Source organism: Malaclemys terrapin, chromosome 1 (genome assembly GCF_027887155.1).
Source record: "Malaclemys terrapin pileata isolate rMalTer1 chromosome 1, rMalTer1.hap1, whole genome shotgun sequence".
Classification (NCBI taxonomy): domain Eukaryota; kingdom Metazoa; phylum Chordata; order Testudines; family Emydidae; genus Malaclemys; species Malaclemys terrapin.
In genome coordinates this window covers 238,819,595-238,833,506 of record NC_071505.1, presented here as the reverse complement: position 1 = coordinate 238,833,506, position 13,912 = coordinate 238,819,595, and the positions used below count along the sequence as shown (strand labels likewise).

At 38.5% G+C, this 13,912-nt stretch overlaps 1 protein-coding gene across 1 annotated transcript in view; it reads right to left on the bottom strand.

Annotated features, from left to right (window-relative positions):
* Window positions 1-231: 231 nt before the first annotated feature.
* Window positions 232-13,912, bottom strand: part of MRPS9 (mitochondrial ribosomal protein S9) — a 44,228-nt gene continuing 30,547 nt past the window's right edge. The window contains exons 6-11 of the mRNA XM_054010360.1: window positions 13,087-13,172; window positions 9,234-9,309; window positions 6,432-6,600; window positions 4,855-4,963; window positions 3,829-3,998; window positions 232-444 (exon numbers count right to left, since the gene is read on the bottom strand). Of these exons, the coding sequence (XP_053866335.1) occupies window positions 353-444; window positions 3,829-3,998; window positions 4,855-4,963; window positions 6,432-6,600; window positions 9,234-9,309; window positions 13,087-13,172 (702 nt within the window). The 3' untranslated portion in view covers window positions 232-352. The remainder of the gene's footprint in view (window positions 445-3,828; window positions 3,999-4,854; window positions 4,964-6,431; window positions 6,601-9,233; window positions 9,310-13,086; window positions 13,173-13,912) is intronic.

Sequence of the window (13,912 nt, the reverse complement as noted above, 5' to 3'; positions counted from 1 at the left end):
AAGGCTCTACATATGGCATCTCTCTCTCTGTTATGTGCTCCTCACTCAGGCACAGTAAGCATCTGGTATGTCCATCATTTAGGGTATGTCTACACAGCAGCTGGGAGGTGTAACTATTTTGGCCTCATAACTCAGACAAAAGACTTTACAATTTGCAACTTTTAAAATCTTTTAACAACTGACTGCAACTTAAAAGAAATTCGTTTTTTTAAAAGAGGAAAAACACAGTAATTAGAAACCAAAAAATGTATTACCAGATATATTTACACAACAGTGATTGTAAAGAAATCATACAGTTGGTGATGTTTTGAAACTGTTGTAACACAACTTTTAACATCTGCTCCAGTTAGATTCAGCGTTTTTTCCAGGTGAACTTCCTGCGGGCTCCCTCTTGACCAGGCTTCTTTCGTTCCTTGATACGTGGATCAGGTGTCAGTAGTCCAGCTACAGGACAATATGAAGACAGTCATTTCATGAAGTACAACATGCACTAATTGTGTGTGTGTGCGCGCGCTTCAGAACAATTGGTGACTTTGCATACCACATGAATTGCAACATCTAGGCCCAAAAGGAGGACAAAGGTACAGCTTGAAACCAACAAAATGGAATTTAGTTTAGTCAAACCCCATAGAATTTTAACACTTACAGTATTTGAATTTTGTACATTACAAATCTTATAAAAATCACCCCAGTGATGTAAAGGACATGTTATTTGTTCAAATATTTGAATTCACTTTTAGACAGCTGTAAAAAATTATGTATAACAAATGGAAGAAAGAGGAAGTTGATTGTAATGAATATAAATCAGAAGTTAGGAATTGTAAAAAAAAAAAAAATCAGTAAGGGAAGCAAAGGGACACCAGGAGAAATCTATGGCTAGCAGAGTTAAGGACAATAAGAAGGAGCTTTTAAATATTTTAGGAACAAAGAATCCTGACAATGGTATTGGGAGAATTATCAATAATAATAATAATAATATAGAAAAGGCAGAAGTGTTCAATAAATATTTCTGTTCTGTATTTGGAGAAAAACAAATGATATAGACTCATCATATAGTGATGATAATACTCCTTCCATTCTACCAGCATCTCTGGAGGATGTTAAACAGAAGCTACTAAAGTTAGACAATTTTTAAATTAGCAGGTCCAGATAACATGCATCCAAGAGTTTTAAAAGAGCTGGATGAAGAGCTCACTGTACCCCATTAATGTTAATTTTCAACAAGTCTTGGAGAAATGAGGAAGTTCCAGAATACTGGAAGAAAGCTAACGTGCCAATTTTTAAAAAGGGTAAATGGAATGACCTGGCTAAATCTAGGCCTATAAGCTTGACATAGATCCCAGGCAAGATAATAGAGTGGGTGATATGGGACTGGATTAATAAAGAATTAAAGGAGGGTAATGTAATTAATGCAAATCAACATGGGTTTATGAAAAATAGATCCTGTCAAACTAACTTGACATCTTTTTTTGATGAGATTACAAGTTTGGTTGATAAAGGCAATAGCGTTGATGTAAAATACTTAGACTTCTGTAAGGCATTTGACTTGGTATAGCATGACATTCTGATTAAAAAAACCAAGAACGATATAAAATTAACATGGCACATATTAAATTAATTAAAAACTGACTAATAAGGTCTCAAAATGTAATTGTAAGTGGGGAATCATCATGCGGGTATGTTTCCAGTGGGGTCCTGTAGGGATTGGTTCTTGGCCTTACACCTTTTAATATTTTTATCAATAACTTGGAAGAAAACATAAAATCATCTCTGATAAAGTTTGCAGATGACAAAAATTGTGGAGTGGTAAATAATGAAGAGGACAATTCACGGATACAGAAAGATCAGGATTGCTTGGAAACGTGGGTGTAAGCAATATGCATTTTAATATGACTAAATGTGTGTATACATCGAGGAACAAAGAATGTAGGCTGTACTTATAGAATGGGGGACTAACCTAGGAAGCAGGGATTCTCATAGGCGCCGACTCTGTGGGTGGTCCAGGGCTGGAGCAACCACGGGGGAAAAATGGTTGGTGCTGAGCATGCACCATCAGAACCTCCCACCAGTGGGACCTGATGATCAGTGCCAACCCTTCCCTCCCTGCACTTCCCGTCTGCTGCAATCAGCTGTTTCGCAGGGCGTGGGAGACTTGGGAGGGGGAAGGAGTGAGGATGTGGTGCGCTCGAGGAAGGGGGCAGAACGGAGCGGGAAAAGGCGGGGCAGGGCAGGGATGGGAAGAGGTGGGTGGGATTGGGGCCTTAGGGGAAGGGATGGAGTGGGGACGGAGCCTGGGGTAGAGCTGAGGGTTGACCCCCGGCCCCATCCCCGGCACACTGAAAAGTGGGCACTGGTGGTGACTGAGAAAGATTTTGGGGTCATGCTGGATAATCAGCTGAACATGACCTTCCAATGTGACACTCTGGCCAAAAGAGCTAATGCAATCCTGGGATATATAAACAGGGATTTCCTGAGTAGGAGTAGAGAGGTTATTTATTTTACCTCTGTATTTGGCACTGGTGAATCCACAAGTCAAGAAGGATGTTAGTTTAGAGAGGGTTCATAGAAGAGCCATGAGAAAGATTTAAGGATTAGAAAACACGCCTTCTCGTGGTAGACTCTAATAGCACAATCTAGTTAGCTTAACAAAGAGAAGATTGAGGGGTGACTTGATTACAGTCTGTAAGTACCTACATGGGGAACAAATATTTAATACTGGGCTCTTCAATCTGGCAAAGAAAAGTGTAGCACAATCCAATGGCTGGAGGCTGAAGCTAGACACATTCAGACTGGAAATAAAGCATAAATTTTGAATGATGGGGGTAACTAACCATGGGAACAATTTATTAGGGTTGTGGTGGATTCTCCATCACTGGCATTTTTAAAATCAAGATTGTTTTTCTAAAAGATATGTGCTACAAATTATTTTAAAGAAGTTTTGTGGCCTGTGTTAAACAGAGGGTCAAACTAGATGATCCAAATGGTCCCTTCTGGGCTTGGAATCTAGGAATAAGTAATTCAAAAGCACGTTAAGCAAGACAAAAGCTTGCTTAGAATTATGCTGCCTTCATTATTATTAGGAGTTTTCAACATATTTCCCTCTAGTCTATTTAAAAACTCAGTGTTTAATTCTGTATTGTTGCAATAGTGTGGTATCTTCTACATATAGGAAAATATCAGTTACTGCAGCTACCTAGGGTGCTGGTGGTTTTATTGGTGCCTTCTGAATAAGGAAAAGAGGAGGAACCTCTAATCTGGCCTATTTAAAGTAGCCTACTTATACTTATGCTCCTTGTCATCCCTTCAGATCAAGTTGAAACTAATCTACTGGTAGCCCTAACATTTGGTGCTTGAATACAGGAACAAGAACCTTTAGAATATAGGAGATGTGTTTCTATTCAACTGATTAGCAATCTTGGAATCTTTTCCTCCCACAAAATTTGGACTCAAGGTTTTTCTCTGACTTGATATATTACTACATATTGTGTTTCTGCACTGACAGGATGCAGCCTAAGCAGGTTCTCAGGCTGGGATTGTGACCCTAACATCTCATGAACAGGTGCAGAGACTATTCAAACAGGAAATACAGTTGGGTCATTTGAAAGATGTCAGGAAGACTGACTATTAAAACTATTCATGACTAAAGTCTGGGTCCTGAAAATACTTGTGCACATGAGTAGTCCCACTGATTTCAATGGAATTACTCACTTCTGTGTTTTCGGAGAGTCAGGCCCTTAACAATCTTATTAATCTTCGTCAGTTACTGGAAAAGTGTGTAAATACATATTACTATTGGAATTATGCATTCTTTCCTACTTATGTTCATACCTTGCCTCATAAATTCCACTTCATTTTCACTGATGAAACTACATAGGGCTCTCGCAGAGGCTAAACGGATCGCTCCAGCCTGTGAGGACCTCCCTCCACCAGAGACGGTACAGACCATATCATGTATTCCAAGTCTATCAAGGAACTGGAACGGGAACATTAGCTGTTCTCTGGAAAAAATATAAGATACACACAGTATTTAATTTTTATAAATTACAGATTATATATAACATTGCTAGTTTATGAGACAGTTAAATGATGACTTGACATATGTAATCTAAAGAAATGCAAGCTTCCCTGTACTGCTTGGTCAATGCATTAAACCAGATGTGAAAGGACTATTATGCATTTAGATTATTGGAATATACAAGGTGTTTGAATTGTATAGCCAACATTAGGAATAAAATAACGCCACATTGGCTTGTTCTAAGGAAACTTTTTATAACTTATCTTCAGAAATCTTATCAGTGCAAGATGAACTGAAATTGTGTGTGCAGTCCGTGCAGTCTGAAATTTTAGGTGAAGTGTCTTGAACTACATTGTTTGTACTCTACTGATATATGTTGGAGTACGACTGTGTCACTACTGCCCCGGGACACTCAGGAAACAGGTGTATTTCAGGAGTGCATTCCAGTAAACACAAGATTTTCTTTAAGGTGAGCAGATCCCATAACTGAAGTACCAAAATGATCTGTGTTCTTATTCTTTGCAATCCTCCTTGGAAAAAAAAAGGCAGATGACAGACAGCTCTCAGCTGATACACTTTGAGTTCTCATAATCATGAGGAAAAATGGAAACAAGGTGAAGTCTTCTTAAACTAGATACTTATACAGGAACAGGAGACAGTGTCAGCTTCATAGAGCTAAAGATCCACGCAGAAACATCAAGAAAAAAAATCAGTGATCAAGTTATAATAATAAATAATATTAGCTCTTTTTGATGTTTTGAATACTTGAAATGCTCTACCAAAGCACAATGGTTTCTGTTTAGGTTGTTAATGTTAAAACAGATACATGGTGCTCTCACCTGTCTTGCATCACTGGAAAATAACATAAATAATCTACTCCGTTCACTGTAATTTTTCCGCTTCCATGGTCATAAACTACTGCAGTTGCTCGCGAAGTCTTTCTTTTGCCTTAAAATAAACAAAGCACCCTTTTGTTATTGTGGGTTCGTTATTTTTCAGCATATCAAATGCAAAAAAGCCAAGTAGATCTTATATTTTCATACAGCAGCAATGATTTTCTTTTTGGAGGTAAAGGGAGTAGGGTGGGGGGTAAACATAAGCAACATTCAGCATGCTACTGCACTAAATAGATTTTATCATTTTGTTAATGTTCATGGAAATAAGAGAAAAAGGACAAAACCCATCAGTATATCCCACACAGTACAACTTTGAACAGGTTTTACTTTAGAAGATGAAAAGCAATATTCTGAACACTAAAAAGTAACTGTGAAAGATGACTGAATGCGGTAATGATACACGAAGTGCTAAAGCAGTTTGTTGCACTTGTGCATGTTCCGTATCTACCACCTCATATGAAGCATCATTGCAGGAGCTGCTAATAAACATATTTTGTGAAAAAATTAAGATACTTTGTTAAAAAATGTACCATAGAACATCAGTTTAATAAAGAATGTTCATATGAAACTGAATGTACAAATTAATTATACTGGGATGAACAGTGCTGCTACAATTTTTTGTCCACATTTAGTAAGATTTCATCGTAAACTACAGGGCCGGGTCCAGGCACTAGCCCTCCAAGCATGTGCTTGGGGCGGCACCTGGAGGGGGAGGGGGCTGGGCTCGCCGCCCTCCCCTCAGCGCTCCGGTCGGTCGGGAGGAGAGCGGGGCCCCAGCCGGGCTCGCCGCCCTCCCTCCGGCGCTCCAGCCAGCCGGGGAGAGCGGAGCCGCGGCCAGGCTCGCCGCCCTCCCCCCGGCGCTCCGGCTGGCTGGGGAGAGCAGGGCCCCGGCCGGGCTCGCTGCCCTCCTGCGGCGCTCCGGCCGGGGGGCGGCTTTTTTGCCTGGGGCAGCAAAAAAGCCAGAGCCCGCCCTGGTAAACTATCTACAGAGTTTTATATCTCTGAAAACATTAGCTCTGACCTAAAATAGGACATACAAAATCTCAGCCCAGAAGAAATAGTCTGGTTTACATCTCTGAGCTCCGGTAATGTTAAAAAGGTTCTTTGATAAATGAATTTTGAAACCTGTTAGCCTGTGAAACAGATCTGTGCTTTTGTGTATTTAAAGGGAAAATAAGATAGTTATTGAACTTATGAAAACTGGCTATAATGCCTTTTCTTAAGCAATGCCGAGTACCCATATCTACTAATTTCAACAATTAGTGATTTACTATTATTTTAAAAGGCTCTATCGTAGATCATCATGGATCATTAGATAATGGCATTTGTGCCATACACTTCCATTTTGATACCAAAACATCCATGAAAGGATTGTAAAATATCAATACAAGTGTATGAAATAAAGAAATGCACCAACCAATACAAGACTTTGCTGAGTGTTGGGGTTACCAAAGAAATTTCTGAGTCTCAGCTGGAGACCTTCACCACTTCAACCAGACAGACAAACGTGAAATTATTACCTTCCCCAGTGCTGAAGGCGACTCCTTGCTCATCATATTGCAGGGGCTCAATCACCATCTTTTTTAATTGTATAGCTAGTTCTTTGCGAAACTTTAGCACATACTCTTCTTCGATGCCACAACATGGCAACGTCACTAATCTTTCTAGCAGCTGTATACACGTTGAATACTGCAGAGAATAAAAATTCATTAAGATGCAGGTGAAATTGCATTTGCTAAAACTTTCTATTTTTATATACTTGATCTTTTCTTCTTTGCTTTTATTGATGATTTTTGACAAGATGACACTTTTGCATCCACATGCTGCTTCAAAAACAGCATGCAAATGCATCATTTTCTGTGTGACTAAAGACATCTAATCCTTTCTTCAGGCAGCAATGAATCTTGAATTCAGAATACACCCAACCTCTTTGTAATACAGGATTATTATATTAGAATTAAGTTCATCTCAATTTTAAAAGAAAACGTCTACTGGGCCTTAGATCTGAATTTTTTTGTTATTAGAATAGAGGAGAAAAAGCTTTCCCACTCATTTCCAATATGTCTATAGAAATGGGAATAATTTTATTTTACTAAACTGCACCTCAATGATTATATTTCATAATACATAAGGGAAACGTATCTCTTCGGCTGTTCAAGCTGAGTTACTTTAATGTTTATGATTTCCTTTAAAACTGAACAATCAAGATATTTAAAAATTCAAGAGACACTTGACTTAAAGGGCAACCTCTTGAAATAAATTATCCTTTGCTCCTGTGTGCTTTTTTCCTAGTTCTTGAACATGTGATTAGAAAGTAAACACCTCAGCATTAACCCCTTTGTGCTGAAAGCTGGGATGGCCTGCTATAAGGCATTACTTGCAGGAGTTTTGGACCACCGGTAACAAAGAAATAAGGATGCCATTGTGTATAAGAAAATTTTTACCCTATAAGTAGGAAAAAGTAGATTTTTAAAATTACTTTTGAGAATTCTTTTTACCTATGCTGTATTTCTAGCATCTTTTGCAGTGGGCTACTTTCTTACAAATAAAGTAGCAAATAAATTTTGATATCACTCGGTTTTATGTTTTATTTCAGTCCAATGTTCTAATGCAGATTTCTGTGGCAACGCTTTTTGGGAAAAAAAAACCACAATAGCATAACACGTATGCGCCAAATGCCTTTAAAAGTGTGTGTGTGTGTGTGTGTGTGTGAGAGAAATCAAATCGTGGAAGCTGTACATGAGGAAAACCTCCGACAGTTCTCTGAGCATGTAGGGAAAAAAAAAAAAAAAAAAAGATCAATTGCTTCCATTTTGTTTAGTACCCTTAATGCAAGCACCACAGAAAGCTTTGCTGCAAAACAAAACATAAGATAAATGGAGCAGGCAAAAGAGTACAGTGAATATCTAAAGGACTCAATATAGTACATGCAAACATTTCAATTTATTTCCAGAGGCTGAGCTTTTGCGCTTTTTTGTATTTATCCAATCCCTAGTATTGTATTTTCTAGCCCACTGATATTTCATAGAAGTGTGAGGTACGGTAAAAAGACAAGCTGTGAGGAACACTAAAATGTCTGGGTATGCTTGTGAATGCGGAACAATTCCTGGGGCTTTGGGAAAATAAACAAACAGGAAAATCCATACCGACCACCATAGTATTACAAGAGATAGCGAAATTGAGGACTGCTTCCATTGCTAGGGAGATGGTCTGTAGTCTGAATCTCTAAGGGATGGTGGAATACACAGCAATGAAGGATGTAGAGAACAACATATCTAGAATGGTTAGACAAAAGGTTGTCAACCCTGTCTGGTGCAGCCCAATTCGAAATTCAAATTCCACTGGGAAATTAAGGTTCCACAGGTAAGGTGTAACTTAGATGGTCATACAGGCAGACTGGATCTGGATTTTTGGACCTCTGTTCTTATTTGGAAAACCTCAGTGTAATAGAAACATCAGCATTATTCCTCACCCATGGAAACCAGCTGCAATAGCGAGTTAATGGACTTGTTCTTGGAGATGCAAGTAGTAAGGTGCCAGATGCAGAGTTCTTCAGAATCAATTTCATATGACGCAAGCATATTGCAGATAATAGTCTGTCTTGTCTATAGTAGGGAAATTTTGCAAAAATTTTCCACCATTACTACCATCAGTTCAACTTCATCAATAATAGTAACATTGGGAGTCCTATAGATGAGCCCTACTCATCAGTGCCAATGGGGTTTTAAGCACTGTGTTAATTAGACCGTCTCTGAGCAGGGTTATATGACCCAGCAATGGCACATCTACACAAGAGCTCCCAATGACGTTACCACTGATGGAAATGGATCATGTTAACAATGGCGGGAAATTTTTGTAGCATGCACGAGATAACATGCCAATATGACAAACATTTACTTAGGGCAGGTCTTCACTACAGGAGGGGGTCTATTTAAGATACGCAAATTCAGCTACGCGAATAGCGTAGCTGAATTCGACCTATTGGAGCCGACTTACCCCGCTGTGAGGACGGCGGCAAAATCGACCTCCATGGCTCCCCGTTGACGACGCTTACTTCCACCTCCGCTGGTGGAGTAAGAGCGTCGATTCGAGGATTGATTGTCGCGTCCTGACGAGACGCGATAATTCAATCCCCGAGAGATCGATTTCTACCCACCGATTCAGGCGGGTAGTGTAAACCTAGCCTTAGGTGAGGAGCTGGAGGGGGGAAAATGGATATTTAAAAAAAAGCACCTGCCTCCAAGACATACTTTTTCAGGATGCAGCCGGAGTCTGTATTCTTAAGATACAGGTCCCTTAAATTAAAAAGATTAATTACTCACATCGTGATCTGACAGTTTTTCCACTAACATGTCTTCCAATTCCTCCTTAATCAGCCATCTGCTGCCAATCAGGTTTCTGTTTAAAATATCACATATATTCTCTTTTTAATTAACCATGCAATTAGAGTTATATCACAAAGGACCATACATACAGTGAGGCTTGTATTTGGAAATGTATTTTCTACTGCAAAACAGTATTATATTCACTATGTAAATACGATTTATAATGTTTAAGTTAGTTATAAAAGCTCTTTCTTATGAAAGGAATGGTAACTACACTTATTAAATTCATTGCATCAAGAGTTAATTATGAATTTTACTTAAGTGTCACTCATTATTGCTACTGAAGTTAAAAGCCAATCAGCAGTTCCACGATAAGCTAATTTTCCACAGATTTATAACTCAGTTCTAAAAACTTGGCCCACAAGGTTTCAGCAAAACAAAATGCACACAAAACTAGATTCAAGACAACAACAAGTCCTTGTCTACACCAGATCTTCCCCTGTTAATCCTTGCTCTTACTCGTGCAGCTCTGCTGGTGGCAGCAATGTGGGGGTGCTCATATAGGAAGGGAACTAGTAGCCACTGGCATTTTAACCATGTCATCTAGACCTACTCTGAGCTAGGTTAGACAACGTGACAATGCTGGACTCTGTATCAGCACTCCCACTGTCGCTACCAACGGTGGAAGTGCGCTAGTGGTAGTAATGGTGGAAATTTTAAAGAAAACAGTCCAGTGTAGAGAAACAGCCTTAAGGTCTGAATTAAGATAAACCAATAAAAGAAACGAAATTCAAAGCACTGTCCCAAATATGCCCTTTTCATGTAGGTATTATATAAAAAGTGTTCAAACACTGGCTGTTGAAACAGCATACTTCATATAGTAATGGGGGTGAAATTACAAGGTGACCTAAGGATGAAGCCTTAACTCTTATTTTTTTGCTTTTGTAGATTTGTTAGAAACAATAAATGTCAATTAATATTTTTAGTGTCACAATTAAAGGTCCCAATTCCAGGAAGCATCATTATTCAGGGATATACTTAACTTTAGCACGTGTTTAAGTGCTTTCCTGAATCAGGGCCTAAAATGACCTCCCCTACTGCCTGACAACATTACTGTTTTCACTGGCAGCTGAAGTCAGGATTCTGCAAAGATTTCAATACATGCTTATCTTTATACATGAATAACCTCAATGAAGTCAATGGGATTACTCACATGTGTAAAGTTATGTGTGTGCTTAAGTCTCTGTAGGATCAGGGCTAACCTTGTAGGTATGATTGCAAAATGTCTGTATAACAGCCCGTTTTTAGATGCTCAATTCTCTGAAAAAAAGTATTTCTTCATTTTAGAGTTAAACTATCTATTCTGGTCCCAGAGGAAGAGGCACATGTTTTTGGAAAACTTGAAAAAAATCCTTCCAACCACTTGGTTTTTAGAACATGAAAGAAATGTCGACCACCATTATTCACATGAGTAAATCAATTGGCAAAATTCTGGAAGGAATCACATTAAATCAGATTATTTTTCAGCAGCATTCACTATGAACTCCAACCCCATTCTCCCCTTGCCTGCTCAGGTTTAGGTATGTCTATGTAGCATTTTGGAGCTAGCAGGACTGAGCCATCTGGCCTGGGGGGACAGACTTGGGCTAGTAGGGATTCACGCTAGTGCTCTAAAACTCGCTATGTAGACAGCACTTTGAAGTTGCAGCTTGGGTTGGAGCTTCTGATTCCAAGCCACAACTTCAAAACTTTTTCTACACAGCTATTTTTAGAATGCCAGCCTGAGTCTGTCCACCTGGGCAGGAAGGCTCACTCCTGCAGGCTCCAAAAGGCTGTGCAGATATAGCCTAAAGGGCCTCTCCTCGAAAGGCATGATGAATAAACGCTACACGCCATAGGAAACTTTAATCAAAGGAATGTGGACTTCAGTCAACTAAGAAACAAAGATAAAAAACTAATGTACCACTGCTAAAGACAAATGTCTCATGCTAACACAACTGTCCCAGCTACCAAAATAGAAAAGCATAGCAAGGTACACTGAAGTAGTTATAACCCTAAACCACAGTGCTGAAATTTTTTTTTATATATATTTATGCGCTCTTCATTGCAATTTACCCATAAAAAAAAAAAACAAACACACACAGAATTAACAGCTAAAATAGAAAAAATTGCAGAGCATCATTATGGAGCATTGGAACACTACATAATGCTGGATTGAAGACACATAGCAGGACCATCATGAAAGAACCGCAGCCCTGAAAAAGCAACCATTTAACTGGGAGAAAAAGGAGTGCACTGTTAGAATATGACACAGATTCCTTGGTTTCAATGAAACCTTTCCAACCCTATAAGCCTTCTCTGAATCCTCACTGCCCACTCAGTCTATGGAGGAATTACTACAAAAAATTCTCAAAACACAACTGGGCTACTGCATCCTAGTTTCTGGATTCCTCAAAAGGAAGCGAACTGCACCCAGGTCTTATAATATTGATTAATTTCAAAGACTGACAAGCAATCTTGACTGCAGCCATTAAAAAGGCTCATTAACAGACAAATGACCATTATGGTCTTCCAGGAATTGTCTGTTGACTTTCAATAGAAATGAGTAACCAATAACCCAGTCAGTAAAATCCTCAAGGAAAATGGCATCGAACATAGAACCATCTACTGTGAAAACCTTCTGTGGGAAAAACAAACAAAAAAACAAAACAAAACAAAAAAACACTCAAAACACCTTCACCCAACAAGAGTATTTAAATATTGTTCTCCATCCTCTTCTAGTCTCAGTTATGTGCTAAACAAAGGCAAGAAACTAAGAGAGAGGAGGGGGAAATTGTTTCTCTTTTCCCTTTTGGAAGAGAAAGAAGAAAAGGGGTAACGGAAAGTAAAACTACTTAAATATGTTGGCACTGGGAAGAGAAAAAGGAGGAAGTTAAAAATGGAATGGTTAATATAAACACAATAAGGAACCTATTAGATTCCTTGAGTGTTGAATCACTTATCCATAATTAGGAATTATGATCAGAAATGATTGGTCTTATGACTGAAATGTTAACTGTATTGCCAACTCTTATGAATTAATCACGAGTCATGGGATTTTGGCACCTGCAGGACAAGCTCTCATGACATGAGACACTCCTCCATTCCTGCTATCTCCAGGGCTAAACTCCCAGGCAGAACCTAATGCAAGAGCTTGTGGGGCTGACGACACACACCTGGCCTTGCCATTGAGCCCTGCCTTCATGTATGGATTGGCCCACCATCTCAGCAGCATCTCCTGTCTTTGTAGCTCATATAAATCTTTACTGAACAATAATTGAAACACTTGATCTACAGTCAGAATGCTTTGTGTTTCTTGGATGTTCATTGCTTTCTGAGCTCCATTTTATAGCCCTTGTGCAGGAAGGAATATGGTGGGGAAGGTGGGAAACTAAGAAGGAGACACACTAATAGGAAATGGATGGCAGTTCCCCTATTTTAGGAATGAGGAGAAGCTAAGTGGAGTCTCCATCTGAGCAGTCAGGGAGAGGTGTGCATTTTTTGTGACTTAAGGTTGATGTTCCAACTAGAAATGATCACGCACACATTGGCAGAGAAGTAGATGAGTATACAGGTGTTATAAAGACTAAAAAACATTCTTTTTTTTAATCATCTCATGTTCTTTTGGAGTCTGGTTTTTGATCTCCTGAGGATGGCAATACTGTGTTATTTCACATGAATTATTTCAAAATTGTCTCTCCAAAAATCAAATAAAAAATGTTTGAAACCGAGATTCAAGGAAGTGCTAAAATAATATATTAAAGCAATTTAAGAAAACTGATATCAATATTAGTGCAAGCCGGAAACTCACATTTTTTTTCTGTTCTCAGCAAGTAAGCCTTGGGCTCTCAAGTGGTCTTGGTATTTCTGAATGTCTAGCAGTTTCCCATATATTTCCTAAAATATATAGAAATATGCATTAAAGGGTACAGATATTTTATTATTTATATGGTTTTAAATAACAAAATAGTCACACATTACTTATCTATGTGTATTATCCAAACATCCTGAAGTGTACAAAAAGATTATTGTAAAAATGGTTACAGTATTTAACAGTTAAAAGTACACTGCAGGTTCAAAATGTATACAAGACCTTGATCCTGCACTGACTACTGCTCATAGCAGTTAAACAAGTGCGTAACTGTTTGAAGGATTGGTGCTTAAGTCATTCTTAAAACTAAAAAGGAGGTGGACAATATATCTATATAAAAAACAATTACTGGCTTGAACTTCGAACTGCCTTTTTAGCAAAAGTAAGTATTTATATAGTGTATTCCATGCAACTCTTAATTTTGGTGATGATATTTATTATATTTGTATTACGTAGCACTTAGAGGCCCCAACTGAGATCACAGCTTCCTTGTGCTTGGGGGAAGTGCATAAACAAATCTGCTTTTTTAAAATACTAGTCTGTCAAAAACTCAGCAAGCAACACACACAGTATAGCAAGTACATTTTTGTCACTGGTGTATTTTCAAACATGTGTAATAATGAATCTGTTAGAAGTTTCGGTTAATATCAATATATACAAAAATGGTATTGCAAGGGTGAAAGAATTCAAAACTATTTTAGTTTCAGTGCTACTATGTACGTAGAGTTTAGCCCTTTTGTTTGTTGGAATACTATATGCTTATCTA